The sequence below is a fragment of the Centruroides sculpturatus genome, unplaced genomic scaffold (assembly GCF_000671375.1).
Source record: "Centruroides sculpturatus isolate CEXI.00-Female unplaced genomic scaffold, Cexi_2.0 scaffold160, whole genome shotgun sequence".
Classification (NCBI taxonomy): domain Eukaryota; kingdom Metazoa; phylum Arthropoda; class Arachnida; order Scorpiones; family Buthidae; genus Centruroides; species Centruroides sculpturatus.
Window position 1 is genome coordinate 531498 of NW_019384435.1, and position 24480 is coordinate 555977.

The window sequence follows — 24480 nt, forward strand, 5'->3', positions numbered from 1 at the left end:
AGAGTTAACATTACATTACCTGTGCACATGTAAGGACTAGACTCAGATACTTTATATCCCTCATTACAAGCACATTGAAAGCTTCCTTTTGTATTAATACAGCGTTGCTGACAGACGTTTTTATATATGGAGCATTCGTCGATATCTAAAATAATTAATTAAAAATTAATTTTATATTATAAATGAAATAGTATAATATAACATATTGCTAATTTATTTAGAATATATTATTATTTTAATAAATAAAATTTAAAAATACAAATTAATTAATATAATGAAAACTAATATGAAAGTTATTCTTGCAAAAAAAGCTTATTAAAATCAATTTCTATTCGTAAACTTATCAGAATATTTGTATTTTTGTGAAATAAGAAACTGTTCCGGTACTTTGAATGATAAAAAAAATTATAATTCTAACATGGCAAATAATGGCAAAACAAATGCATAATTATGAATAATATTTACACGTACCGATACACAATCTTTTATTTAGGTACATATAAAACGTACATTTCCGATACCGCATAGGCATAACTGGATTACGTACCGATNATTTTAATGCTAGAGAAGTGGCTTTCACATAGACTGAGACAGACTAGGCAGAACAAAAAAAATAAAGCATCAAAATGTTTCTTCTTTCACTGTCAGACTCCATTTTCTCATTTTCTCAACAGTTGTTTCATTGTATTTATAAAGTTTTTAAAGCTATTGACTGAAATTTATAGTTTTCCTATCTATAAAAAATATTTTCTGTAAAACAAAAATTAAAATTTTTGGTTGTACTTGTATGTAGAATTTTAATAAAAATAACAAATAATACTTTTAACATGTATACAGTCAAACTTCAATACACTGCCCTGCTAAATAGCACCAATGAATACTTGTAAATGGATCTTCCCTGTAAATAATAAACAAAAAACTCTCCCATATCTGCAAATTACTAAATGCAGGATTTTACATCACAATTTTCTAAACTCTTATATCCAAGGTTGGGTATAGAATTATTATAGTATATATTACTTAATTCATTTTGTTTGAAATAATTCAGCCTAATGCCAAACTCAATTTAGTGCCAATTTCAGAGACATATAAACAGTGGCACTAAATTGAGGTTTTAGTGTATATATTATTATTTTCTATAATTACAGTAGAGCCTCGATTATCCGACTCAATTGGGGACTGGGGTTGGTCGGATAATTGAAAAGTCGGATAACCGAAAAATATGAAAAAATCCATTATTAGTGTAGTATATTATTATATACCATGTAATTAGTATATTAGTATANTGTTTAATATCAAAGCTTCTTTTATTTTTAATATAATTTGATATTAATGCAATAAATAAATTTAATATAAATACATGAAATTATATATAAATATTTATCTAATAAAGTAATAATTATAATAATTACATTTGTTATTTAAAAAAATGCTTTTACTACTATAAGCGTAAGCTACTAATTTTGTAATAATTAACAAAAATTAAGTGGCATTTTTAACTACATTCAAAACCATTAAGTTTAATGCCTGTTTATAGATATGCACTGTTATTTTGTAACTAGTAATGATGCTTTTTATTATTTTATACAAAACATTATTATTATTTATTTATTTTTTTTATAGGATCATTTTATGGATTTTCATCAGTTCCACATGGAACAAGAAAACAACCAGATAGAAAAACAAACAAAGATGAAAAGAATTCAAATAGCGCTTGTGCCTTGATGGGAAATCTAGGACTCCTCCTCGGCTTATGTTCATTGGTTTGTTTGATGAAAAATTATTTTATCTCATTTCGCATCCCGTTACATCACTGCCAGTGTTCTTCGCATACAAGTCTAAATATATGTTCCAGCATCTCGCCACTTCCTTCATAAAGACAACTATATTGAAAGCTTGAAAACATTCCTGGGTCTTATCTCCACATAAATTTCTCAAGCAATTCTACGAGCAATCTTCTTGGCAAAGATAGAGACTCTGCTCGTTCATACTTCTGGTGATCTTCATTTCCAGCCACAAATTGGTAAACTTTATGGTATCTGTTGTACAAACCCTATTTTATTAGGGACCATATAAAGCTTTAAATACAGTGAAAAGAATAAGTAACAAGTGTATTTTTCATCAGTAAATATCTGCCACTAGCCAAAGCATTGTTGTATAAAGTTTTTGTACAAAACAAAGTATTCAGTATTAAGAGAAACGTTCTGAATTTTGTGATTTATTCATTCCTTATTTTTCCCAAGGATGAAGTTAACAGTTGGGTACAATTTTTTTTGTGGTGTGATTTATATTGAGATTTTTATTGTTTTTTATTCTAAAAAAAAATTATTATTGTTGCTAATTTAAAAATAACAATGTTAAATATAAATTCCTAATTCCTACATAGACAACATAGCACTACCCATAATTATAATTTAATGACGATTAGCAATTACTATGTAATTGCTTTAAAACACTTCAGAAGTATCAATATATATATATTGTACATACTGTATATATATATAATTGTACAAAATATAGTGCTATTTTGTGGCATGTTGGAAAATTGGATTAAATATAATAATGTAGTTTACCTGTGATTTTTAAATTCTAACGGATTTTTCTGTTTATGGAGATAACGTTCGTGATTTAAGATATTTTGTAATTTTAATATTTTGTTTTCAATTTAGCGTTATTGAATTATACAGTTATTGCAAAGCATTGGCATTGCCACTGGAATTTTTCTATGAAATCCATACATTGTTCATTTATATATTTCCGGCATCATCTATAAATGTTGTATTTTGCAAAAATACTTTTTTGAATAAGACGAAAATAGCACTTTAAGAAAAATAATAATAATAATAATAATAATTCGGTTGTTGATTGTGATTTCCATTTTGAATTAAATATGTTAAAAATTTTATTCTTTATAATAGTGTTAACATTCTTTTGTGTGTGTGAGTGTGTTGTATGTACATATATATAAATATATATAAATATTCATAGTTATTGGTTTAACTTAGTAATAGTTCTTTTTTTTTTTTTTTTTTTTTTTTTTTNAATATTTTATATATGTAAAAATTTATTTTCCAATATTATATTTAATTCAAACACAACAGTCGTATCAAATGCATTCGACAATATCGGGTTCAGGACACTTCCGAAATGCTTATCAACATCAAAGCATATAATAGTAAAATACATTTTTTATCATATACACAATGTAAAGGAAAATATATATTAAAAAAAAAAGTATATATATATATTGAGTATATTGTTAATAGTTAGTTTTATTTTATGACGTGCCCGAGATCAAGAATATTTTTAAGAGTATTATCACGTATATTAACCGAAAACTGCCACGTTATATAATTAGAGAATGTCGACAGTGATTTCCTAGCAAGGAAAATTTATATATATAAAAATAAAATATATATATATATACTGTATATCTCATTGTTAACATATCCCTACTCAGGAATAGAATAATTTCAGTCTTAAATCTTTGAAGTGTAGCAATTTAATTGTGATCAAAGTTTTGTATGTGATCGTTGCCATTCGGGGAGTGAAGTATATGTCGGTGCCGATACATGGATATTCGATTATGTAATTGTAAAAGTGGCAGTTGGTGATAAGAATTAAAAAGAATTGCCTTTCCTATGTTTGGTGTTATTTATTGTATATAAATTTTTGACAACACACACATACTGTAATATACACAAAGTAGTACAGTAACAATGTGCTTCTGTCAAAGTATTATTAAAACTAATTTTGAAATTGTTTTACAATGCCAGGCTGCAATTTTTAATTATGTTTAATTTAAAATATATGCTCTCCATCTCAAATTAGTAGTGTCTTAGTAGTGCCCCTGTACATCATACTTTCCTGTTAGATGACCAGCACAATTCTATTGCTAACCCAATAATTTTTAAAATCTTGAATGGTACAGTTGGAAGATTAACAATAATTTAATAACTAAATTTATAGAAAAATTATATTAGCTGGTATGCAACAATATAGTAGTAATAAAATAATAGACAATATTGTTTCTATGAAATTCATATATAACAACTGTGATGGTCAGTTTCTATTATGCAATTTGCTAATAAGTTTATTAAAGCAATTATTAAAATAACATTTCTTTTAGAATTTTAACTTACTGTAAGGTGGGAGATTGTATGTAATTTTATTTAAAAAAAACTGAATTTTTACAATTATATTAAACAAGATTCCTATATAACTACAATTAAGCATGTTTACATTTTACCAGTGGAGATGACTTAATGAGTAAGTTTATAACACCAGATATATTGTATGATTTTAATTAATAAACTGGCAAATTTCTTATCAATTAGTAACAATTTTGAGTATTTTAATTGTCGTCTTTGCTCTGTTCTGTATAATTCTTTTGCTATTTTTATATTTATTAAAAGGATGATGATGAATCTATTATAGGAACGGATGTAATTGATATTCATGCTGACAATAATCTATACATTTATTTAAATCAGGATAAATAAGCACTTTCCCGAGAATAATCAATTCTTGTCTCAGATAACTGGATATTGAACTGCAATTAGTGTTCGACTTTTACATATGCTCATTAGAAGATTCTCATAGACATTGGATATATTATTATACTGTAATTTAATATGTATTATACAAATTCGATATAAAAGAATCTAAAAAGGTTTTAAACCTTCTAAATATAAAAATTAAAATTACGCAAGGCGGTGGCATTAAATAATACTTAAAATTTTAAAAATTAAACCTAAATTTACAGAAGAAAAAGATTGTGGAAGTGTTTTCTTGTCGAAATGTCTGTCAATCAGTCAATTCTCTATACATATTGAGTGATTTTACTCTTTGAACCTATGGAAAATATCTTATAATCTACCAAGAAACTTGGACACACCATTCTTCTCTTTGACTTTTCGTCCAGGAATGTCTTCTAGTCATTTGTAAAACAGGAAAAAAATTTAATTCTAAGCTTTCACTAAATATATTTGTTATAGTTAAAAATTCAATAATAAATTTATATTTTTAAAATTTAAATAACAGAAGGGGGAAATTAAGAATTTCAGTCTAAACTGATAAATAAATAATTTTATAAAATATGTAACTCGAACTTTAGAAAAAATTAGAATAAATTTCACAAGCACGAACAAAAGATACATATAGTTCAGTTGGATCCCATAAATTACGTATGAGAAATCTAGCTTTATATAAACATATCGTATTATTATAATTTGGATTAGATTTTCCAAGAAAATTATAGACACGTTTAAATCTTCGAAAACTAAAAATGAAGTTGTCGATTCCAGAAAAAAAATTCGTATTGATTTTGCATTACATTTTTTTTTTTTTACTTCGGAATTTAAAGTTCTTATTAAAAGCTTTGATTATGATCAAGATTAGAAATAATATATTAAATTTTCTAATATAAATCGATATAAATAATCGAAAATCGCGCTTAAGAAACAATTTTTATTGTCCATCAATATTTAATAAATAATAATGTACACTTGCATACTAGACCAGTTTCAAAGCACTCATTTTAATAGTACTCTTGTACATAATCAAAATTTCTTTCTTCTTCAAAATCGGATAAGAATCTATCGGAATTTTTTTGATCTAAACTTCTTAACTTTTCTCCAATTAATTGGTCCCAATCTAAATTTCCTTCGTTACTTTCTCTTATCTCATTTAACTTATCGGAAAGATCGTTTGTGTCGTCGTCCACATCGTCTTCAAACTCCTGAATTATTCAATAAATATATATATAATTAATTGAGAGAGACTCGGGTCAAAAAGGTTACAAGTTACGGGCAATACTCATAAAGGTTAAAGGTGAAAAACGTTATAAGAGTTACTTGAATTTTCTGTATAAAAAGTGCACCTTTTTGACTTCATTGTCTCAATTTTTTTTATTTTATTTTAAAAGTTCTTTATTATATTTTTGAAATTATTTAATCAAATCTTACCGATTTATCGATAATGCTTTCTATATCCGAATCTTTTGAATATATTTTGCCACCTTTCATATGTTCTGGCATATCTTTAGTACCGTGCAATGTTAAAATTGCTTTTTTGACTTCACCCCTATTGTCTTCTCCGATCTTTAAATTTAAAAGAATAAACGAAAATTTATTATTTATCAATATTTTCCATTTTTTTTTTAAAAAAAGGATATCTAAATATACAAAATCGAACCTTATCTCTTATCAGAAGTTTATATTGACCAGCGCATTTCTCACCCCATAGATGAACTGTCAAAAAAGTCCAGTTTTTGAATCCTATAGCAGACTTATCCTTCTCTCGTTTAGATAAAAGCATCGTTCTAGAACCTAAATATTAAAAAAAAAATTTATTATTTCTTTAAATATTTATTTATTAACGCTTTATAAAGTAAACGTCTCGTGAATGTAGTTTTTTCGNCGTTTTATATGAATTCCATGTTGTACGAGTCACTTAGATTTTACAAATACGTGTGCTGGGCTGTGAACGGCTCACGTATTTGTAAAATCTAAGTGACTCGTACAACATGGAATTCATATAAAACGGAAAAATCAACAGTGTTATACGGGGGTCGACTTGTATATACATGTTTATACAATCTTGTAAATACTCTTGTCGAGCCACGTGTTTCGAATTAATTGTATAAAAATACTTGCAACCTATTGTATATTTGTATTCGACTTTATCATCTTATATAAAGTTTAGGATGATAAAAAGGAATATACACATAGATTGTCTTTTATTTAAAGGTTATCATGGTGAAAATTTCAATTTATTGATATAATATTACATATAAATAAACATAATAATATATACTTTTTATAAAATTGTTTGAATTTCACAGAATACTTTAAAGATTATTGATGTGTAAGTGATGATTCAGAACACACGAGGGCAATCACAAGAAACAAGAGATAAGTTTACGTGTCTTTCTCGAAAGTATAGGATTTCATTACAGTAAAATAATGAATTTTCTCTTCTTTCGTCTCGTCTTCTCCTTCAGTGGAAAATACAAATGATAAAATATAACCATTCGAATTTCCATATTTTCCATAAATTATCATTCAGGTGTGACTATTAAATTTACTATTATATCAATGAGTTATCATTATTACACTAAATTTATCATTAAATTTCAAGTCATAGAGTCATTCAAAATCATCAAATTTAGATTATAATAATAAAATATCAAAATTTAATAAAAAACTTATAGGAAAAAATGTTAGAAAATTACCATATCTCTTATTACGAGTTTCCATAATCCTGTAGGACTTTCACCCCAAAGATGAACGGTTAAAAATTTCCAATTTTTAAAGCCTTCGATCGCTTTATCTTTAGGTCTTCGAGTAAGGAGAATTGTTTCGGTTCCTGAAAAATTAAAGGACCTTCTATAATCTAGGACAGGGGTGGCGAACTTATGACACGTGTGCCCAAAGTGGCACGTCAGGAGAGATTGTCTGGTAAGTAACGTAGCAAACGATTTCGGTTTATCACATGTGTTTTTCAATTATCTTTTCGGTTTATCACACGATCACCCTTTTTTTCAATTAGTCTATTTAGTATATTTAAAGCGTAAGTGACTGGTTTTCGACAGGGATGCCTCATAACACTAAAGCGCCACGAATATAGTGATGAGCAGCACCATAATACTTCTTTATGTATTACTAAGCTATGTATTAGAAGCTAAACACTAAATTTTCAGAGCCTATTTTTTGGAAACTCTTGAAAAGTGGGTCCTATTATTTGGACAAGGAGCTATTTGTGTTTAAGGCTAACTTATATACTCACCAAATTTCGTTCGAATTAGAGACCCGAACATTTGGCCCTCTAATGACAGTTTAACACGTTACTTTTGCTTGTTTATTATGTCAAACATTCTGTTTTCTTGTTTTATTTATTTGCATAATATTTCATATCAGCACGCCATATTATTTGCCGCTTTGCCTCCTACAAGAATCAGTATCGAAGAGCCACAGCTCATATCATTCATTGTCATTATGCCAGTATTTTTCAATCTGTTTAATAGTTAATGAGAAGTGTTATGGCACTGCTCTACATTTATTTCGCAATTTTTAACATCGTTTTTTAAAAAGATTAACAAACGCAAAACAATGAATTTATTGATAAATATCTCTCTCTAATACAGGTCAGAAATGGGCCACACAATTCAAAATGTGTCACCTGATGTAAAAATTATGCATATAAATCAAGGATCAATGGCAGATGGATGGGAACTTTACAGTCCTAGTTATATAATTGTCATTAATTAGAATTTTTATATGTCCTGTACGTGAAGATCCTAATTTATGTAAGGATCAGCTCCAATAAATTTTGTATAGGTTAAGTTTTCAAATACATTATATCTCATTAAGAAAGCAAAAAAACATTATGCTTTGGCGCTTAGTATGATATAAATATAGTAATATTATTTATCATGAAATATAATTTCTTTTATAAAATTAGACATGAAGATCTTTTGTTAGAACGATGAAGTTAAAATAAAGTATTGTAATTTGAATCGTTGACATTTGCATTGATTTGCAAGACAAACATAGGAAGCCAGAGCTTCTCATGTTTACCTGACAAACAAAAAAATACCGAATCAAATCTTTATTCATTCGTAATGTAAGATGAATCGTACTTGAATAAAAAAAAAAAGAACTTTACTTCTATAATATAATGTAATTCTTATAATAATAATAATATATATTAAGAGGGTGAACTTATTTCTGTAAAAATTCTATATACAAATGATATAAATATGCATAGATTCAACAGAAATCTGTACTTATCTGTACTGAGTTTGAAGTCAGCATTTAAATTATATAAATTCCTCGTCTCTGATTGATAAGTTTGATTATATATATATAGACTTATACGTCTTTGAACACGAGAAAATATTTATTTTAACAAATCTTTATGAAAATAATTAAGGGGGAGAGCATATTTTGTTATTAATATCGTCATTTCAAGAGTGGGATTTAGAGAGATATTTGTAATTATTTTTGCAAATAAATCTCAGAATTAATATTTGAAATGAAAATTATAATGTAACTTTTTATGATAAAGAAATGATAGAAACAAAAATTAATATTTTTGGACGTATTCCTGTACTTTCTAGTAAATATTTCCTAAAGATATACGACGTGTGCCCCCCCTCTATCTCCCCACTCCCCGATCTTTAACCACCAAAATTTAACAGAATCAATGCCCCTAATAACACAAACCTCTAATATACTTACATATTACATAATAATATAATTACATTAATTCATATTGCAAAGTATAAAATTATAATACTGTATTAAAAATATTATTGATATATTCCCATTTATGAGATAGTTATTTCTTAGAAGTTACTAATATATATTAAAAAAAAAAAAACAGCTAAGTTATTATCATATCTTACCCGAGGGTGATACTAAATATAAATCCAAAGCTCCTCTAACAGTGTAGTCGATGGATAAACACACTTGAACGTGTTCTAAATAATTAACTTCATTCCATGTATCTCTGCATCCGTCGGTTTGAAAAATGATAACGGCCGATTTGTTAGAAGAGATCGGTACAGGAAAACTATTAACACGAACACATATGGAATTGTTTCATATAGATCTAATCGAATTGAAATATTACTTTAAAAAATACTGTATATATAAGTTATACCTTACTTCTGCATTGACATCACATGTCGTTTTCTGAGGTAAGTATTCCCATTTTACTGCTGTTTTTACCATTGCTTCAGCATTCAGCAACCCAAAACCAAATTGACTATTGTACATCAAACCTATGGAATTCATTTTCCATCCTTTGTTTTCTAATAAAGGCATTACGTCAGTCGTCCACACTATTATATGATGAATGTCTCTCCACGTCAAGTAAGGACTGAAAATTGTATTTAATTTAACTAAAAATATAAAAAAAATAAATATATAAAATTGTATAGACAATTGCGTAAATTCTTACTTTGCTTCTAACACCAATGCAATAATTCCAGCAGCCATAGGAGCCGAGGCCGATGTTCCAGAATGCTGATTAGTGCATTTATCGTGTAAATCTGTAGCACACTAGAATAATAGTTGAATCAGTCATTTCGAATCGTATTATTTTATATAGATTTATAAGAAACGTACTATTTTATTCTTGCCTATATATCCACTCGAATAGGTCGTAGCTATAGTTGAAGAGCACTTTTCGGAATAGAAGAGACGTTTCCCGGCATAACTGACACTTCCGATTGAAAGAGTGTAGATGGAACTAACATAACCATCGCAGTTACAATTGTCGAAAAAACCACCATTTCCGGATGCCCAAATGTAGATAACACCTCTCCCATTTCTTCCCTTTAAATCAATCGCTAATTACTTTATGAACTTATCAATCAGTATACAATTATTTTATATTAGAATTCGAGAATAATTTGATTGTATTTACTATAATGGCTCCTTTCTCTAATGCTTTCGATGCCAAAGTTTTAGGTCCATCTACGGTTTTTCCATCATCGGTTGGACCCCAAGATGCAGTGAAAATATCTATATAATCTATATTAAAGGCTATCGATAACCCTTCGATGACATCTGTGATGGGTCCATCCAACATACGAATCGCTTCAGAAATAAATAATATATGAATGCAAATTTCATATTAATTTTGCGTTTTATTAAGAAGTTGGTATCACGATTATAGTAAGCACAACGGACAAAAAATTAGCACCCCTTTCAAAACACCCATAATGAAGGACGGTATCTCTTGCATCATAGGATGATTTTCAACTGAGAATTACACCACTCTTTATAAGCGCACTGGCACTACGCTTCGACACACCAACAAATTGGGCGACTTCATTCATTTTGTGTCCATGTATACGGCCAAACATGATGACTCCTTTCTGTTACTCACTAACGTCTATCGCGAGACCCATATTGCAGACTCGATTGAACACTCACGTTGCTCCTAATTAATCACCTAATAATTCTCACATGGTACTTTCTATGCAACGGTACCATTCTCTAATAGCCTACCTACTGACTAAATTTTTGTCTGGTGTGCTTATCCAAGTTTAATGCAATCATACCTCCAATTTTCGAATTATAAGCAATACCCACTCCACATTTTAAATTATTTTCGATCATGGCAATCACACCAGCACATCGAGTTCCGTGTCTAAAAAATATTTGTTAATAAATTAAATATTTACCCAAATTTTGTTAATAAATTAAAAATTTACTTATTTGAATCCACATCGTCGTATCGAGGAAAAGGATCGGGATCATTATCGTTACTATCCCAACTCGCCCTGGAATCCTGGAATATAATTTTTTTAAAATAATAAATTATAAAATAGACTTGAAAAAAAATTCAAAAATATTTATTAAAATGATATATTTACATAATTCCGAATTAAATCTGTATGATTCCATTCAAGTCCTATAAAAATATTTAGAATCTTTTTAATGTATACACCAGATTAAAAAAAATTAAATAAAAATAATTTTCATACCATCGTCCATTACAGACAGAACAACTCCTCTTCCTGTATATCCCATATCCCATACTGGAATGACATTCATACTCCTTGTTATTTCATTCTCGCTTCGAGAATTGTGCTAAAGAAAATTTATAAAGTTTTAAGTGATAAAATAATTAATAATACGTTAAGTGTGGCACATAATTTACTAGATGGTAGCTTAAGTGTGGCACATAATTTACTAGATGGTAGCTTAAGTGTGGCACATAATTTACTAGATGGTAACGGTTACATAATTGCATCAATTATGCAGATATATATATGAGAAGTATCATCTATGGTTGTGTTGGTCATTTATGTGTGATCCGAAGAGTCGTTTTTGTGTCTTCGTGCCTGTTTTTTTTTTGTCATGTGTCTTTGTCTGCTTGGTATGCATGGAATCTCTGGATGTTTCGCTTTTATTGAAGCACTAGCTCGGCGAGTTGTGCAGCTTTAGCTACTGTTATTCAGAAGACAAAGAGTGAAAGAAGAGACGAGAAACTGGTTAAGGTCATTTGTATTATTTGTAGTATAGGTCCAGCTACGTAGTTCTGCAATTAGTTACAAAACTATGCAGCTACGTTAGATGACCACACGTGGAATTTGTGCATTTAAATTTCCGTTTGACAGTATTATAGACCCGAAATGATGCATCATATAACCAGTACAGTATACACTTGTCCCTGATAGTCTACTTTGTCTACAATCTCCCGATGATTCTCCATACAATCTTCTATGGCCGGTGACTTACGAATTACTCATTAGAGTGATAAGAAATTTTTTTTATTTCAAATATATAATTATAGTATTTTATTACTCTTACCAAATACCACTCTTTAGGCCATAGTTGATCATTAAAACGATTAACATAAAAGTCACCATTGCGACCGACCAAACGTAAATTACGTTTATCTCGTACTCTAATTTCCTGTTGTTCGGCCCATAGAACCTAAAACGATAATATTTCAAGATAATTAAAAATTTTAATAATAAATATTATTTATTTTAAATACGTTGAGTTTTTAAAAAAATAATAATAATGATGATTAGTTAGCTAATTAAACCGTAACCTAATTAAATTTCCATACATTTTTGTTTTAAAAAAAACAAAATGATAATCAATTTAATTACAATAGATATTCCATAAACATCTATGGCCTAAATTCGTACTTATTTGTTCTTATTTTCGATTATATAATATAAATAAACATGTGGGCATCAATCTAAATACGTAAAATTTTATATAGGTCCTAAATAGGTTAACATAACCTAAAGACCTTGCTATGAGATTTTAATAAGGGTGAGAGAGTGTTATTTTCCATTACATTGACACATTCAGTAAAAATTTATTGTTTCTATGAAGTAAATATTAGGCTATATATTATTTAATTAAAAAAAAAGAAATTTATTTATAATATTTTAAATTATTATTAGTACGAAAAATATACCTCACCCGTGGATCCTCATTTAGTATTTTATTTAATTGTTTAGCTTCTCTCTTCGATCTCGATGGATGCTCTTTTTTTCTTAGTAAATATACATTGGGAAAACCTCGTATCTGTATTTATATATATTTTTAAAAAAAATACAAAATCATCTTACATATTTTTGAAACTAAAAATATAATAGTTATTTCGTAACAGATGTTTAGATATAATAAAATTCCCTATTGTCAATCGTTAGGTATTTAAATACAAACACTAAATCATTTATAAGAAAAATAATTTATATTAAAACTTTTATACTCACCTGCCCCAAATTATAATAGCCCATTTCGTCAGCCAATTGTTTGGCCATATCGTCTCCACCGTTTAATTGTACAGCCCAATCATTAGTAAAATGTCTTCCATAACTATAATGGGAATGAAATAATATACATAGAAACCATATAGAAAATTTCGCACACGACATGGCTTCGGTTAGGAAGGTAAAATAATAACATCGAAACGTTGTATCATTATTATAGTGATCCATACACATCTTGGATTGGTGAAAAAAAGGTATTGTTTTAGTGACGTCATCGATTCACTGTCACATCACAAGGAGTGATTCGTTTTGATTCGTTTCGTATATTTTATCTGTATTCAAAATTTTATTATATTTTCGAATTTTATATTCATATTTAAATTAAATTAATATCATTTCTAAAAATTAAAGTATAATGATTTCTTTTATAATATTTGCTTGATATTATTACAGTATGAAAAATACCTCTAAATAATTTTAACTGACAAAATTGATATGTAGTAATCAACCCTTTGGAAAATGTGTATTATATTAGCATTACACCTGAATTACTCAGTTTTGAATTCATAAAATAATAGTTGTAACACTTAAAACACACACACACACAAAAGAAAAATTTAATATATTAATTTGTTTAATGGAAGTCTTGAAATAATTAATTTCATTTTTGAAAAATGTATTAATAAGAAGATAAAGAAATAAAAATGATTTTTGTCAAGAAAGCATCCATCTTAAGATATTTGCCTGTGGCTAATGTGAAAATCTCTTTGGAATTCACTATATCCGGGAGTCCCCTATATTTATTGTATGTCGTTTGAGAATTTGTTGAACTTTTACTAAAGTCACTACCTCGTTGACCTTTCGCTTTTCTTTTTTTTCATTATCAAAGAAGGACGTTTGTGTCCTAACCATTGTCTAATCTATCAATGTGACCTTTGTTTGTCTTCTGACCAGACATTTTATATTTGCATAACTAATTACAATACGAAACATTAATAAAGATATTATCATATAAATTATATTTAGTAATTAATTATTCGTTCAAAATACATTTAAATCTTCCGATTATAATTTTAAATAATTATTAAATAAATGATGTTAAAAACAAATTTTGATTTATAAACTATTTGTTAAAATAATTTTATTTATTATCTCATAATTCATTATTTAATTAAAAGTCATTGTTTTTTTCTTCAGTTTTTCCCCCCTCTTCTTGGTTTAAATTACTATAAATATTTTTTTTTCGTTTTGTAATTGTTTATTAATTTAATACGCCTTATTTTACAGTAATTACCTTCAATTATAAAGATACAGTAAGCTTCGAATATATCCTTAATATTAAAATGATCCTTCGATAATTTATGACACTAGTCTACTGTAATATATTGCATACACTTGTAAATTAGTTTAGTGTAAATTAAATTATTTTTTTAACCACATATACTGCAATTGAATTTATTATACGCTTATGTACTGAGCCTAGGACACTGCAGAAAACATAGATCCTGAAAATTTACGATGAGTTTTTTGTGAACTACGAGGACCCTGTTCCAGGGAATGCGCTGAACCCGCTTGGCGTTAGCCCTGATTGTGGGATAAATGATGTTTTGGAACACTTAACGGCAAATAGAATGTACGACAAACACATTCGTGTAACGTTATCAAACTTTCAGGTCTGTTTTCTCATACCAAAAGGCAAAACATTTCACATTTTCAACCGGTTGTATGTAAGAAGTTTACGTGACAAAAGCCCACGTGGAAATTGCTCACAGAAAAAATCCATTGTCATATATGTACACAGGAAAAATCCGCGCAAAGAAAATTAATCATATCGAAAATACCCACAGGGAAAAATACGTACATGTAATTTTCACATAAAGGTAAAGTTGTGTACGCAATTTCAAGTACAATACAATAGTTGCAGACAACCATTCATCTCCTCCATTTATGAGAATGAATTCGTTTTATCTGTATTGTTAAAGATATCTTATGATTAAAATATTTCTTATTCATATGCAACAATTTTTGTCGTGATTATGTCGAGTATAATTAAACAATACTTTTGCTATGTTAAAAGTAAAGTACACTATATTAATTCATCGCTATAAGAAAGTAGACCTTGTGTAAAGAGGGATTTTAATGCTCTTGAATGTAAATGTTTGTAAGAACAGTTTCTCCAAATACTTAATAGTATTCATTTATTAAAAAATTAAACCATAACAACATTAAAAAAACAGTTAGTATATTTTAACGAGACAAAATTTAAAATAAGACAATTTCTTAGCTTGAATTTCAACAAATACTGTATTTTTTTGTACAACAACTGGCCACGTTAAAGAAATAATAAAAGTAATCCTAATAATAAAAACAACAGTTATTTAATAATAAAAAAAGGTTATCTTTAATGATGGAAGAGACAACGAATGGCCAAAATAGCCATTATATATACACACACAATCAGAACTCTTAATTTATTATGGCTTCTTCCTTTAATGATCACTCCTTGTATTTTATGTAACTTATTTCTATTTTATTTAATATTACATAAATAGTATACGCATAGGTAAAGTTTGTATTATTTTCAGTGTTATGAAACTTATTACTTCAACTCAGTGAAAGAAGTTTAGGGCAATGGGTTTATGAGTTATTAAGGGGAGATGAAATCAGAAGAGGGGTGGGATGTCCAGGTTTCCTGGTAGTTAAACATATCCTCGTAAATATCACGTTTATAAAACAAATTTCCACTGTCGTCTCTGTCCTTCTTTAATTTCGAGAACGGATTTAGATAGATGAAAATCGAAGAAGGAAACCGTAAGAGAAAGAAAACCAGATTAACTATATATGAAATTCCGATTTGTAACCCAAGTCACATTATTTCAATTCAAAAATTTTCCCCCAAACGGAGTTAGATACATAACCGGCACGACTCTATTGCTAACAGGAAAAGTATGATGTACAGGGGCAAAACACTACTAGTGTTATATGCTACTTGTCACAGTAATGGCGTAATGTCACGTCTATTTCGCGCTATATCATTGTCGCGGTAATTCAGTGATTATAATATATTTTTAAAAAAATTATACCTTTTTTTTGTATGAATTATATTAGTTAAATTAATTATTTTGTTAAATTTTTTCCTTATGTGTAAAGCCAAAAATGAAATGTCGACAGAAATTAATCGATATATAGAAATCTAATCGATAATTTGAGGTGAAATTTACTACATTATCCAAGTTAGAATTATTTGAACGTAACTTCCGAGTTTCTTAGCAATTGATCGAATGGCCTAGGAGTGTATAGCGAACAAACAAACTTCCTCATTTATATATATCGATTTTGTTTAAATAGATGTAAGTCTTCTAGACTGTGTATTAATCTATCGACTTCTTCGTGCAATGTAGACTCCCTATTTTACAGAAACAGGGTTGATCCCCGTTCTCACTTTCGTCAGAATAACGCGAGAGGATAGAACCGTATGGATATAGTGTTGAAGGACACAGAGACTTTCACAGATACAGATTTATAAGTAACTTCGCGTTTATTAAGGTAATTTAGTTATTTTATCCAAATGTAAAAGTTGAATTTAACGTTTTCAATTTACTTTTTACAATTAAATGAATAATATATAATTTTCTACGAACGAATCTTTTAAGTCCATTGTTTATTCAAAGAAGGATCTTTGATTATAGATTTTTTCATTACCTAAAAACAAAAATAAATAAATTTTTTTTACCGACGATTACTTTAAAGAAATTATTTAAATTATTATTAAAATTTACGTAAGTAACAGCCATTTCGAAATCGTTTTGAGTTACGTAAATTCTATTTTCTCGTAGAGCAAACATTCCAGCTTCGGTGCATACAGCTTTAATTTCTGCTCCCGATGCTCCTTCCATCATCTCTGATATTCTTCGAAAGTTTATACCTCTGTAGAGGTTCATTTGATGAGAATGTATCTTGAGAATATTCATTCGTGCCTTGAAAAAGATTAAATTTAAATTAATTTTAGAAAGTTAATTAAGTTTCTCTCGTAAATACTCGTATATATAATCTAAAAACATCCCACTATATGTTATTTATATAATATGAAGAGGAGTATTTTTATGAAGAGAATACAGCAAACGATTTGTTTTTTTTTTTTTTTTTTAATTATAACAATATTTTTCATTTCTTTCGTTACCTTTTTAAATATTTCCTTTATTTATTCTCTTTTTAAATAATTTTCAAAGTTTTTCTCTTATTAAATTAATATTATCACTAATTTATACAATAAATATCGTTGAAAAATATTATATGGTCTTATAAATAACGAAATGAATTGTCTATTATAAGATCATATAATATGTTTTTTAAACAATATTTATGTATAAATTAATGATAATATTGATTTAATAAGAGAAAAATTACTTTTCAGCATGATATTGACATTATAAATATTGTCAAGTTTAATTAATTATCTACTCACTTCTTCGTTTGGTGAACGAAATTCAATTTTTTTATCAATTCTTCCAGATCTAATTAGTGCTTTATCGAGAACGTCAATTCTGTTAGTAGCCATTATTATCTGTATTTTAGAAATTTATTTATATCAAAATACAAAAAAGATCTAATATATTTTCTATTTGAAAAAAAAACATTTTAAAAATTTACTTTAATGTTTCTATTCGAGTCGAATCCATCCAATTGACTGAATAATTCCAATAAAGTCCTTTGAACTTCGCTATCGCTTCTCGCTTTGTCGAAACGTGAAGATCCTATGGAATCAACTTCGTCTATAAAAATGATGCACGGAGCGTGTTCTCTACATTAATTTAATAATGAGTTTGATGCAAAATAATATTAAGATTATTTGTAATAATTAAAACATAATAAAATATAATAAATATAAACAGAAACTGAAATTTCACTAACACATACTTTGCCATATCGAATAATTCTTTCATTAGTCTCGTCCCTTCTCCTATATACTTTTGTACAAATTCCGATCCCGACACGCGTACAAATGTACAGTCGGTGTGGTGAGCTACCGCTCTTGCCAGTAGAGTTTTTCCAGTTCCTGGTGGGCCATAAAGTAACACTCCCTTTATACAAAATTGAAATGAATGAATTTTCGTTTATAATTTAAAGTTTTAAGTTAAATATTAAAGTACAAGCATCCTTGCTTAACGTCTCGATACAATGTTTTCTGGTTTTTAATGCTTTAATAGAACGTATGTAACTCTCGATACAATGTTTTCGGCCGATTTTATATAAGAAAACGTTTTATTGAAGTTTTTGGAGTAGAGGAAAAGTCTAAATACAAATGGTTAAAACAATAGAATCATGTGTAAAATTTTGAATAAAGCTGGTGTATCCAGAAAGAGTGAGTCTTGAATATAACTGGCGCAGAAGAGGCATTATAACGTCGTATTATACCTACATTTTCTACAACAGAATGTCCTAGTGTTATTTTATGACATCACTAACTGTAGTCAATCAATCATTGAATTTACGGAAGCTTCAGAGGCATCGTTAAGAATGTATTTTAAAAAACTCTTTTCCGCCCTGTGGGCACTAAGAAGGCATTTTTATCAAGCCCATTATGGTATTCTACCAGACGATGAGGTCGACATCTTGGCTCGACATATGGTCCCACCCGAAAAATTCCTGGGAATTTCCAATCCGTACAAATTCGATCCCGGGTCCTCCAGAGCGGCAGGTTGGCACCATAGCCACTCGGCCATCCGAAAACGTATCGCAGTTTATTCCTTGTATTTTTATTGTAAATTTTTACATGCATTTCTTAAATTTCTTTATTGTTGTTCCTATCAAAAGTTTACAGTAAAGCATGCAGATTATACATGTTAGTACATACAAAGCTGCTGCTTTGTAACAATCCTATTAACTGGTGATTGATCATAAAGCGATATTTTAAGCATTTTATTTCCTAATATAATAGTTCGTTATAAACATTTACTGTATTTTAGTTATGTTTACGAAAATTAATTGGAAATTTTGGATTAACGTTGTAACCTATTATAATTTCTCTCATTTAAAATAATGGGATATATCAATAAGATGTCGGTCTTCTAATGTTCAGGAGAGGATCAATCACTATGACATTAAGTATTGATGCTTGTATTATTATCGTTAAATATACTTTAGGTTGATCGATTCCTAAACTCTCGAATAATTCAGGATGTTTGATAGGTAACTCGATCACTTCTTTTATTTCTCTTATTTCATTTTGTAAGCCACCAATCATATCGAATGTTGTATCTGGAATTCTGTCGATTTTCATTAGATTGATCGCGGGATCTACCTGAAATTAATTTTATATATAAAGAGCAAAATTTGAGCTTATTTCAATGGAAGTCCATTAAAATAATTTTTGAAGCGGTAGAATTCGTTTTGTATATTGAATCTTATATACAAAATTCTCAAAATTCTTATTAGTTCAAATTTATTATACTAAAAATAAACTAGTTTAGGTTAAATTACTAAAACTAAAATCTGTTTTTTAGTCACTCAAATGTAGTTTCAGTACTAAAATTAAAACTCAGGAACGTGACTAAAACACTAGCGTAAACACTATGAAGAATAGCAATACAGACTGTTGATATCAAGCCATTGAATTCACTCGTGACTTTTAGTACTATAATTCTAAAATTAGTTGGGGACCATTGTAAAATCTCGGGTTTGCATCTCGCCAATTGGCTGGTCAAGAGGAGTTTTTCGGGGTTTTTTTTTTAAGTGTCTAACAGATAAATAAGAGCCATTATCCCATAAAAAGTCCTTCTTGCAGATTGCCAATTTACCAATCCATTCAAATCGATTGGCATCAACATCTGGAAGTGGCCAAAGTTATTGTGTTAAGTTCAGTTCCATCAACAAGAAAAATAACACTTAACTGGAATAATTTGGATGAAAATATACTTGATTAATATATTGTTTAAATTTTACATACGTAAAATAAGTTTTAAATAATCATCATTTGTATCCAAGAACAAGACCGCCTTTTAACAAAAGTTCGTTAAAATATTAAAATTTGAATTTTTTTACAATATTGATTATTCTAACTTCAATTCAAAAATTGAAATTACTTCTTTTGGAAAAGTCTTGTATATTTTAAAGTCCTTACTTCTAATGGCCACACGACTGTTTGGGACAACTTTTAGATAGTCAACACTGTCATCGATTTCAACGTGTAATTCTCCTTCTCCTTTTATCTAGAATAATTTTATAAAAATAACAATTACAGTCGACCCCCCCTATAACACTGTTGATTATTCCATTTTATATGAATTCCATGTTGTACGAGTCACTTAGATTTTACAAATACGTGTACCGGGCTGTGAACAGCTCATGTATTTGTAAAATCTGACTGACTCATACAACATGGAATTCATATAAAACAAAATAATCAACAGTGTTATAGAGGGGGGTCGACTGTACGTTTATAACTTTATTTTTTTAATATTTAGTAATTATTATTGTATGTATAAATAAAATACAATTGTATAGTTACTTTGACTATAGCTGTATCTGAATTTAAGATTTTGATTACATCCGCTACGTAAGAACATTCTTGTAAAATCGATTTTAATTCTTCGCGTAATTGTCGAACTGCAATGTTAATTTGGTTTTAATAAAAATTTATAATTTATATAAATACAGTGATATAATTAATTGGACATTCTTAAAAAAACAGATTAAATAATAAAGCAGTCATTATGAGAAAAATTTTCCAATCTTTTTATTAATATTTATTATATCATTTGTGTATAAATTTCTTAGAAATTGCTAATTTTATTAATTAAAAAATTATATTCAAACTAATTTTTTCTAATATTTATTCCATTTTGTATTATACCTTTCATATTAAGATCATTTCTTTCGAACTGTAATCTTCTTATATTGTATCTTTTTTCTTTAATTTTCATCTAAAACATAATAAGAATGTCATCATTACTAATCATGTTTATTAGAAAAAAACACCTTTATTAGTGAAAAAAATATATATATATCTTATAAATAATTGAAGAAAGAATTAGTTATATGGAATACAGGTTTAAAAAAATCATTAATGGACCTATATATTAATACATTACGTTCAATATATTATAAAATTAGTTATAATAAAGTGTGATATATCGTTAATTATATTTTGTACCTGCAATTCTTCTATCTTCTCCAAATAATAAAACGATAATCCCGAACTTTCTGAAACTGGCGAACTAACTTTAGATATCGTTTTCACATTTAACTGTATAAAGTAAACAAAATTATAGGTTTCCATCATTAAATATATCACTATCGCAATTTCTTGATAGCTATATGACGTGAGAAAATACAACAAAGTTGTAATTATGTGCGTGTATCAATAAAAATACATATACAGTAGAGCGTCGATTATCCGAAAGTCAATCATCCGAAAGAATTCCAGTCGGCAAATTTAAATTTTTGCCAGTGCTGTGGCGCTGCAATCTTTGGCTATGTCTTGGGCTACTCAAATATTTAACGTTTTTGATACTAAATTAACTTCTGAAGTATAATTTTTTATTGTTTTTATATTTTTCAATATATTTATTTTGTTTGTAAAAAATAAAGAAAATAATTTTTAACGATACAATAGTCTTCGTTAGGCTTAACATCGACGAAAATTCAACGCGAAGCGACATGCAGCGGAGAAAAATGTCAAGATGGGATAAATTAATATATTTTTTTGCGCATAATCGGTTATCCGAAACATCGATCTTTCGAACAACCCCAGTCCCTAATTAATTCGGATAATCGACGCTCTACTGTATAACAGTTTGAAAAAATTGTACACCTATAAATTCCCACTGTCGTCCGTCCCTCTTTCCTTAATCCGAAAAATGGAGTGGACAGATGAAAGCCGAGATTAAATATGGAAATCTTGGGGAAGGAGAACCCAATTAACTCTATATAAAGTTCCTACGCAAGCCACGTTATTTCAATTCAAAAATTTTCCGCTGAAAGCAGTTAATAGATGACCGGCACGACTCTATTGTTAGAGGGAAAGTATGAAGTACAGGGGCAAGCCACTACTAATTTGAGATGGAGAGCATATACGGTATTTTAAATTAAATAAATTAAAAATTGCAGACTGGCATTGTGATTGATGTCATAATATATAATTGCTCGTGTTAACAAATAACATGTTAATAATCGTATAATTTTATAACTACAGTATCATTGCTATGTTAATAAAATAAGTGCTGCTCGCAACTTGTTGAAAAATAAAAAAATAATTAAATGCATGTATTCCCGACGTAAATTATATAAATTATATTAATCATTTTTCATAAATATTTATATTAATGCTTACAATTTCATTTATTTTTTTCATGATACGTGTCAAATTTACGAGATATTTCGTCATTTGTCTTCTGTTCATAACTGAAATATCCATCTTCTTCCAAATTTTCAACGAATAAAATATTTATCTAAATGACAATTGTAAGAATAAAAATATACGATTAAAAAAAATAATTAAGAATATTCTGAATTGTTATTTAATAGAAATGTTCCGTAACAATATTCGTGACTATTACATACTAATTACATATAGAAAACGTATCTCGAATATGTCAAATGTTAGAAAATTAAAAAAATAATAATAACATTAATAGGTAAAGATAAATCAGGATTACACTCTTTGTATATCTGTACTCTGATGGTGCTTTAGAGAACGTTTTTTTAGTCGTGACAATTAGTTTGTCGGCCTCAAGAAATTCTTCTCTAACCTCCTCTGCAACTCGGTGGAGTCCATGTGCAAGACATGTGATATAAATCATAGTCCGATAAAGAACGTTGAAAACATATCCATCTTTCAGCATATGAGGGACGGCATTAGTTATTGAAATTAATAGTTTCTTCCTTCTTGTCATTTGTCCATAATGTACTTAAAAGTAAATATTTTGCTATACTCATTGGAATCTGAATGATTAGCAAAAATAAACATACCTTGAGAGGGATATTCAGTGATTGCTTGAACCAGTTTTAGCTTCTGTTGATGTCTCGCTGTTATAATTTGGCCTTCTTTTCACTGGTAGTCTCAGTTCACTCACCCATCATAACCACTACTGTTCCAATACTTCATTGGAAATATTTAATTTGTTCATTTGTTCTAGTGTCTCTCGGAGTTCTTTACTTTCTATCCACTGATTCAGTTACCTAATGATTTTGTAGAATTTCTGGTAATCCCATCATTACTATTGTGATAAATTTTCCTCACAATTCCAATTGAATTCAATGTTGTTTTTTGTAGTAATAATCCAAAAATAGTTCTCTGTATTTCCAACTATTTGCAGCCGTACCTAACTGAATTCAATTTTGTCCAAAAAATAACAAAACTGACCGTTTCTATTCGTCTACGAGCCTCGTGTTAGCCGCCATCTTGTTTGCTAGTGTATTGAGCACCGAAAAAGGCACTTGCAATTTGTGGAAGCCAGTGGCGTGCCGTGACATTTGACGATAGGGTAGCTGTGTGTGACGATATTGGCCAATGTCAAATGCCTCTTTTGTCCATCACTAGTATACTTCAAAGGACGCGACAGAGTTGTCGTAAATTTTAAACCTTTCTTACAATAGCTGTAAAAATCTAAATATGTTAAACTTAATAGATCGTCCGTCGTTTGTTTTCTAACTAATTCGTTTTAGGACCAGGTGTTGTCCACGGAAATTTCCAAAATTTACTTTTCAGTCACTATCGTTGAACTGGAAAAATTTCTGTCTTTATTACATCTAATATATATATCTTATAAATAATTGAAGAAAGAATTAGTTATATGGAATACAGGTTTAAAAAAATCATTAATGGACCTATATATTAATACATTACGTTCAATATATTATAAAATTAGTTATAATAAAGTGTGATATATCGTTAATTATATTTTGTACCTGCAATTCTTCTATCTTCTCCAAATAATAAAACGATAATCCCGAACTTTCTGAAACTGGCGAACTAACTTTAGATATCGTTTTCACATTTAACTGTATAAAGTAAACAAAATTATAGGTTTCCATCATTAAATATATCACTATCGCAATTTCTTGATAGCTATATGACGTGAGAAAATACAACAAAGTTGTAATTATGTGCGTGTATCAATAAAAATACATATACAGTAGAGCGTCGATTATCCGAAAGTCAATCATCCGAAAGAATTCCAGTCGGCAAATTTAAATTTTTGCCAGTGCTGTGGCGCTGCAATCTTTGG

The 24480-nt window shown here is 28.4% G+C and overlaps 4 protein-coding genes across 6 annotated transcripts in view; 1 reads left to right on the top strand and 3 right to left on the bottom strand.

The window, feature by feature from the left end:
* The window catches only part of LOC111619913 (kexin-like), a 63542-nt gene extending 60498 nt beyond the window's left edge, over positions 1 to 3044 (top strand). The window contains 1 exon segment of the mRNA XM_023361737.1: positions 1624 to 3044. Coding sequence (XP_023217505.1) covers positions 1624 to 1877 — 254 coding nt within the window. The 3' untranslated portion in view covers positions 1878 to 3044.
* Positions 3045 to 5455: 2411 nt separating this feature from the next.
* On the bottom strand, positions 5456 to 6327 carry LOC111619887 (neuroendocrine convertase 1-like). The gene is made up of 3 exons (XM_023361712.1): positions 6196 to 6327; positions 5967 to 6101; positions 5456 to 5740 (listed from the first exon to the last, which is right to left on the bottom strand). The coding sequence occupies exons 1-3, from the start codon at positions 6316 to 6318 to the stop codon at positions 5540 to 5542; spliced, it is 459 nt and encodes a 152-aa protein (XP_023217480.1). The 5' UTR covers positions 6319 to 6327; the 3' UTR covers positions 5456 to 5539.
* Positions 6328 to 7206: 879 nt separating this feature from the next.
* Positions 7207 to 13501, bottom strand: LOC111619886 (neuroendocrine convertase 1-like). Its single transcript, XM_023361711.1, has 13 exons — positions 13256 to 13501; positions 12960 to 13064; positions 12330 to 12455; positions 11501 to 11606; positions 11390 to 11427; positions 11228 to 11304; positions 11075 to 11163; positions 10435 to 10607; positions 10134 to 10343; positions 9967 to 10067; positions 9667 to 9885; positions 9410 to 9576; positions 7207 to 7368 (listed from the first exon to the last, which is right to left on the bottom strand). Exons 1-13 carry the CDS (start codon positions 13484 to 13486, stop codon positions 7223 to 7225), a joined length of 1788 nt encoding a protein of 595 aa, XP_023217479.1. The 5' UTR covers positions 13487 to 13501; the 3' UTR covers positions 7207 to 7222.
* A 2925-nt stretch (positions 13502 to 16426) lies between these two features.
* Positions 16427 to 24199, bottom strand: LOC111619889 (26S proteasome regulatory subunit 8 homolog B-like). 3 transcript variants are annotated; one of them, XM_023361714.1, is made up of 12 exons: positions 22909 to 23475; positions 22584 to 22701; positions 21405 to 21497; positions 21105 to 21174; positions 20760 to 20857; positions 20335 to 20460; positions 19392 to 19553; positions 18170 to 18333; positions 17903 to 18053; positions 17718 to 17816; positions 17032 to 17229; positions 16427 to 16954 (listed from the first exon to the last, which is right to left on the bottom strand). In XM_023361714.1, exons 2-12 carry the CDS (start codon positions 22665 to 22667, stop codon positions 16901 to 16903), a joined length of 1299 nt encoding a protein of 432 aa, XP_023217482.1. In that variant the 5' UTR covers positions 22668 to 22701; positions 22909 to 23475; the 3' UTR covers positions 16427 to 16900. The 3 variants fall into 3 exon arrangements, with proteins under 3 accessions (XP_023217482.1, XP_023217481.1, XP_023217483.1); XM_023361713.1 differs by lacking the exon at positions 22909 to 23475 and having other exon boundaries at positions 22584 to 22787; XM_023361715.1 differs by lacking the exons at positions 21405 to 21497; positions 22584 to 22701; positions 22909 to 23475 and adding an exon at positions 24161 to 24199.
* Between the last annotated feature and the right edge of the window lie 281 nt (positions 24200 to 24480).

Excerpts from the sequence above, each read along its gene's own strand:
- LOC111619887 (XM_023361712.1), bottom strand. The coding sequence starts at position 6,318 with ATGCTTTTATCTAAACGAGAGAAGGATAAGTCTGCTATAGGATTCAAA. Across the intron at positions 6,102-6,195 it reads AACTTCTGATAAGAGATAAG|ATCGGAGAAGACAATAGGGG; the intron begins GTTCGATTTTGT and ends TTAAATTTAAAG. Across the intron at positions 5,741-5,966 it reads AAAGCATTATCGATAAATCG|GAGTTTGAAGACGATGTGGA; the intron begins GTAAGATTTGAT and ends TGAATAATTCAG.
- LOC111619886 (XM_023361711.1), bottom strand. The coding sequence starts at position 13,486 with ATGTGTATGGATCACTATAATAATGATACAACGTTTCGATGTTATTAT. Across the intron at positions 13,065-13,255 it reads GCTATTATAATTTGGGGCAG|ATACGAGGTTTTCCCAATGT; the intron begins GTGAGTATAAAA and ends ATATAAATACAG. Across the intron at positions 10,068-10,133 it reads ATATAGGCAAGAATAAAATA|TGTGCTACAGATTTACACGA; the intron begins GTACGTTTCTTA and ends CTATTATTCTAG.
- LOC111619889 (XM_023361714.1), bottom strand. The coding sequence starts at position 22,667 with ATGGATATTTCAGTTATGAACAGAAGACAAATGACGAAATATCTCGTA. Across the intron at positions 18,334-19,391 it reads TAGGAATCGATCAACCTAAA|GGAGTGTTACTTTATGGCCC; the intron begins GTATATTTAACG and ends TTTTGTATAAAG. Across the intron at positions 18,054-18,169 it reads GAATTATTCGATATGGCAAA|AGAACACGCTCCGTGCATCA; the intron begins GTATGTGTTAGT and ends AAATTAATGTAG.